Raw genomic sequence first — 6000 nt, 5'->3', positions numbered from 1 at the left:
GTCCTTTAAAATTAAATATATTACTTGCACCGCCCACTCAATAAATTGAACATGATTGCCCACAAGCAACATGTGAGAGACATTAAGAATTAGTCCACTTTCACTTGGAGGCCGTTGAGAGACACGATTTGATCAACACAGAACACGTAGCTACTATACTGTTTGGTATTGGGGTGGTGTTTGGTACAGTTTCAATTGGCAGGTGTCTTACTTTTTAGTAGTGTATGTGTATAACAATGATAGGTGGTAGAGGTTTTGGACTATTTTGGTTTTAGGGGCTCTTAGATGCGTGTCATGATTGTTGAGGTTGACACAAACTGTTTTCTATCAACCTGTGTTTTTATCAACCTCTTGTCTTCTACCAAGTTTCAAGTATGGTTGCTGACATTTGGAAAAAAGGCCTGTTTGGGTACGAGCCACTCACGAGTACTCCACTGGGGTGTTTGCAAAAGGCTTCACGATATTTTGACATACCGTGCGTTGTAATTTTTTAACTCAATTAAATTTATTTATTTTTTAAAATTCAACTTGTTAAAAGTAAATTTAATTATATTGAGCATTTGTATAAAGCCGTACCTAAAATTCAAGGCTACACAGCTAGTTTCATTTAGGGATGACAATTAGGCAAATTTTGAACTAATTATGAATGTACAAGCTAGTAATAGTTAGTAATAGGTCAATAACTCATTAATATAATAGGTCATAAATGAATTAGGTATTAAATAAGTAAGTAAATATTTTTAAACACAAAATGTCTAAGTTATTTTGATTATTAAATATCAAAAAATAATAAAAAATAAATAAAAAATACCCTTGAAACTTTCACTCTTCTAGTTTTTTTTTTTTTAAATATTTTCAAATTATTCAATGGTTAAGAATATTTCAAATCACTATTTTTGTTTTGATTTAATTACGCAGAGAAGTAATTACATAAATGATCAGGTTACATATCAATATATCTTGGAGCTCTAACTTTATTTAACCTTCTATATCACACACGGGTGAGTGATGAGAACAGCATAATGCAATACATCAAACTTGATAGTTTCCAAACACTCAAGGAGAAAAATTATCGGGGAGATTCAAGTTTCATATATATATATATATATATGAAAAATGTCTAAAATTATATTACTTATTATTATTATTTTATAACAAAAATGTCCCTAACAAATTTAATTAAATCAAATAACATATTTGAAACGAAATCTAAAAGAGTAGAATAGAAGGTTATGTCAAGTAAGATATGTGGAATTTTTTGAAACTCTTTGTCCATAAACTAAATTCTATGAAGTCTAGATATTATAATATATCAACAATTTTCAACACATCAATTCACTGCTTAATGAGCACTTAATTAAGGGTGGTGCAGAAGTCTGTTTTGTTAGAGAAAGGATTAGAGTAATGCGTATTATCCTCATTAAAGGTTCTAATGGCATGAATCATTAGTCAAATTGGAAATTTATTTCAAATTTTATTTAAAATTATTCTTCCAATTTTGGCTAAATTTTGGAAAAAAATTAATCTTTGATCACCTCTTCTTGAATTTATTTAAATTACACCAAAACCTTTATTAAATTCATCCAAATTAATTAGAATATGAAAACTATTTTTAAATTTTATTTAATTTGTACTCACTTGTCCAATCCAAAGTTGGATCTTCCAGAACTGACATGGTTCTCTATGAACTGCATAAATATACTTTTTTCTGTACAAAATTCTTATACTTGATTTCGTGACCTGTAAATCGAAAACAAAGAAAAAGAGAAAAACAAAATTGTACTTTCACACTCTAATCATTATAATTGAAATTACTATCAAAATCCAATTTCATCCATTATAAAAAATAATAATTTAATTATTGGAACAAGTTAAATGAGTCTTGTAATTCGCAAGTCACATGTAAGAAATAAAAATTTGGGCCATATTTTCGAAATCATAACCAAATCTGTACGAAATCCATCCAAATAAATAAAGAATATTGAAGCCATACTAATTTTTAATGAATTTACAAAATGACTATTTTTTAAATTCTTTTTTAACAAATACTCCAATTTCAGTCCAAACTTTATCTTTTCATGTTTTTTCTGTTTCAATAAACTTGTTCAATGCTGAATTTTCCTAAATTTATTCAAATTTTTTATGAAAGGTGAAATTATCCTTTCATTCTTTACTTTCAAGTAACTTATTTGTAATGAGTCTTGTAAATGGTTAAAAAAAAAAAAAAAAAAAAAAAACATGTAATACACTACATTTGTTTTTAAAAAAAAAATGAATATGATATAATTATTTCTTAAAAGTGTTTTCTGGTCTATAAGTTGCACTGGTTGAGATACGTTGAATCGTTAATGATTTTCAAAAATAGAGGGTAGGATTCAGTGGTTCAGATAGGTTTTCGTGAGCCATCCATGATGTTGAATCGTTAATGATTTTCTATTATAAGGATTAGATGGACGGTGATGTATGCTGTCTTTATAGATCAAATGCTTCATGACAAAGTGTGGGGTCAAACTTGATGTTGAATCTAATATAGACTAAACATCCTATCTAGGGTTTCATACGCTTTCCAAAAACCCTATCTTTTGCTTCCACATCCCTCCACTTTCCCCCCCTCTCTCTCTCGACTCTGCTCTCAAAACATTTCCTGAAGACAGAGAGACCCAGTAAATCCAATCCAGCTTCTGGGTCTTCACTGTCCAATCAAACAACATCAAAGGAGTGAATTTGTTATTTGTAAGTAGCCCTTTTCTCTATCAATCTGGTTCATTGTTTGTTTGAAAGAATCTCAAATTCACCCAAACAAACTTTATTTGATCAAACTTTAAGATTGCTATTTGTTAGTTCAAGGTTGTAATTTTTAGTGGGGGTGAGATAATTATATGGGGAAATCTGGTGGTAGAAAAAAGAAGGGCGGTGTTAACCAAAACCAAGTTTCGGGAGATAACAATCCAATCCGAAATGCTAACGGTGGTGTTGATTTGGACTCATCATCCATTTTCCTGAAAAGAGCTCATGAGCTCAAAGAAGAAGGAAACAGAAGGTTTCAAGCCAAAGACTATGGTGGTGCACTTGAACAATATGATAGTGCCCTTAAACTCACCCCCAAAATCCACCCAGACCGGGCGGTGTTCCATAGCAATAGGGCGGCTTGTTTGATGCAAATGAAGCCCATAGACTATGAAACTGTGATTGCTGAGTGTACTATGGCGCTTCAGGTTCAGCCCCAGTTTGTTCGGGCCCTTCTTCGGAGGGCTCGGGCATTTGAGGCAATAGGAAAGTATGAAATGGCGATGCAAGATGTGCAAGCACTGTTGAGTGCTGATCCGAATCATGGGGATGCACTGGAGATTTCTGGGCGATTAAGAACTGCACTCGGGCCTCGCCAGGAGGCTCAGCAGGACCTTCAGAGCCGCCCGTCGCCAGCAGCCCTTGGGGCATCTGCCGTACGTGGTGCCCCAATCGCTGGCCTTGGACCGTGTTTACCAGCTCGGCCGGTGCCAAAGAAGGCAGCGGCCTCAGCTGTGGGATCAATTGGATCGCCTAATAATGAACCAGATAAGCCCAAACCAATTCTACCCACTGAAAATCGCCATGAGGTCAGAACCCAATTGCCAAAAGTTGTTTTGAAGCCTTCAAATGGCTCTTCCAGACCCAATGCCAATCCAAGTAAGGATAACCAAAGGGAACATCCATCATCTTCATCAGTATCATTGCCCATTCACAGCCACGCTTCTACAACTGTAGTTCGATGGAGACCATTGAAGCTTGTTTATGATCATGACATAAGGCTTTCTCAGATGCCAGTAAATTGTGGTTTTAGGGTGTTGAGGGAGATGGTTAGCAAACGCTTTCCGTCATCAAAATCAGTTTTGATCAAGTACAAGGATAGTGATGGTGACTTGGTGACTATAACGTGTACTGGTGAACTCAGATTGGCAGAGTCCTATGTCGACAGCCTTATGCCAAAAGAACCTGAAACAGATAAGTCCGACTCAATTGGGATGTTGAGATTGCATATTGTTGAGGTGAGTCCTGAGCAGGAGCCACTTTTATTGGAAGAAGAGGAAGAGATTCCTCTTGAGAACGAGGAGGTCAAGGTAGATGACAGTGGATCCCATACTTCAGTTGGTGACTCTTTATTGGAAACTGCGGGTGCTGAGATTGATAAGACAGAGAAAGAATCTCCAAAGGAGAAATCAGGAGCTGGAGAAGATCCTGAGTGCAAGGAAGTGGAGATGGATGATTGGTTATTCGAGTTTGCTCAATTGTTCCGGACTCATGTTGGTATTGACCCAGATGCCCATATTGATCTGCATGAACTTGGAATGGAACTGTGTTCTGAAGCCCTTGAAGAGACTGTGACCAGTGAAGACGCTCAAAGCCTTTTTGACAAAGCCGCCTTAAAGTTCCAGGAGGTGGCTGCATTGGCTTTCTTCAATTGGGGCAATGTTCATATGTGCGCAGCAAGAAAACGTATTCCGGTAGATGACTCTGCAGCAAAGGAGTTAGTCGCAACGCAACTTCAATCGGCTTATGGCTGGGTAAAGGAAAAATATTCTCTGGCCAGAGAGAAGTATGAGGAGGCTCTTTTGATTAAACCGGACTTTTATGAGGGGTTACTGGCATTGGGGCAGCAGCAATTTGAAATGGCAAAGCTTCAGTGGTCATTTGTACTTGCTAAAAAAGATGATCTTTCAAAATGGGATCCTACCGAAACGATTAAACTTTTTGACAGTGCAGAGGAGAAAATGAGAGCTGCAACTGAGATGTGGGAAAAGCTAGAGGAGCAGAGAGCTAATGAGTTAAAAGATCCAAGTGCAAGCAAGAGGGAAGAATTGCTAAAAAGAAAGAAGAAACAAGGAAGCGGTACTGAAGGCGAGTCCTCTACAATTGGTGGTCAAGGAGAGATTTCAGCTGATGAAGCTGCAGAACAAGCAGCCGTGATGAGATCACAGATACATTTATTCTGGGGTAACATGCTTTTTGAGCGTTCCCAAGTTGAATGTAAGCTAGGATTGAGCGGTTGGAGGAAGAACCTAGCTGCTGCTGTTGAGCGATTTAAGCTTGCCGGAGCTTCTGAGGCTGACATTTCAACTGTTTTGAAGAATCATTTCTCTAACGGGGATGCTGTGGAAGGGGATACGAGAAAGGTTGAGAATCTAAGTACTGATATGGCTAATGAAGCAGATACTGAGACTGATGTCAAGCCAGTATCAGAGGATTGATGTATTGGATGACATGGTGTCTTTAATTGATTACTATTGTATTTTGTCCTCATTGATGAGTTTGAGCTGGAGAAAAAGGTGCGTTTTTCCCAAAGTAGGGTTTTTTGTTTTATTTTTCATTTTCCCTCTTCTTAGAAACAAAATTAGGTGCCAACATTGTGCTGCTGTGTACTCACTCAGAAGGTTACAGGTTTCATTTTCCCCTGGTAACTGTCATCACATTGTTTTTACTATACTGATGAGTCTTTTGCTTGACCAATATGAAGTGCTTATGGTCTGATTTATGGCTAAATGCAATTTGGTTTATTGATGCATTCATGATCCAAATGGGATGTGGTATATTTCAATATAAAGAGGTATATCAGTGGTTGTATCTCAATAGTTTGTTCTCAGCTTCTTATTTCATCAAACTGATCTCTAGAATTTGGCTGTAATCCTTGGAACTTTTCACTACTGATTGGTAAATGTGCAAACATACATATACTTGTCAAAAAAAAAAAAAAAAAAAAAAAGTGCAAACATACATATATAAAGGAGACCATGAATATATTGTCAACACAGGTTTAGAACATGTCTGAAAAGGTACTCTTCTAAATATTATTGGATCTTGTAGTTTAATCGTGAAAGATTCCTCTGAAACATTGTACCTGGTATACTCCCAATCAAATCTGTGGAAGAAACAACCTTATGCATTTTCCAAATGCTAGTTTCATACTGGTGCATTTCTTTAAAGATTGGTGGCTTTCAATAGCTTGTGTGTAAAGTGACCTTAACC

General features: G+C 36.3%; 1 protein-coding gene across 1 annotated transcript; it reads left to right on the top strand.

Moving 5' to 3' along the window:
- Positions 1 to 2552: 2552 nt before the first annotated feature.
- On the top strand, positions 2553 to 5539 carry LOC132308810 (protein CLMP1). The gene has a single exon (XM_059807048.1). The coding sequence runs from the start codon at positions 2880 to 2882 to the stop codon at positions 5223 to 5225; it is 2346 nt and encodes a 781-aa protein (XP_059663031.1). The 5' UTR covers positions 2553 to 2879; the 3' UTR covers positions 5226 to 5539.
- The last annotated feature ends 461 nt before the right edge of the window (positions 5540 to 6000 follow it).

Source organism: Cornus florida, unplaced genomic scaffold (genome assembly GCF_030987335.1).
Source record: "Cornus florida cultivar Cherokee Brave unplaced genomic scaffold, ASM3098733v1 CherokeeBrave_3.0.0_Hap2_Chr01, whole genome shotgun sequence".
NCBI classification, from domain to species: domain Eukaryota; kingdom Viridiplantae; phylum Streptophyta; class Magnoliopsida; order Cornales; family Cornaceae; genus Cornus; species Cornus florida.
Note: the sequence above shows the minus strand (reverse complement) of the source record. Positions and strands in the feature narration are given on the sequence as shown.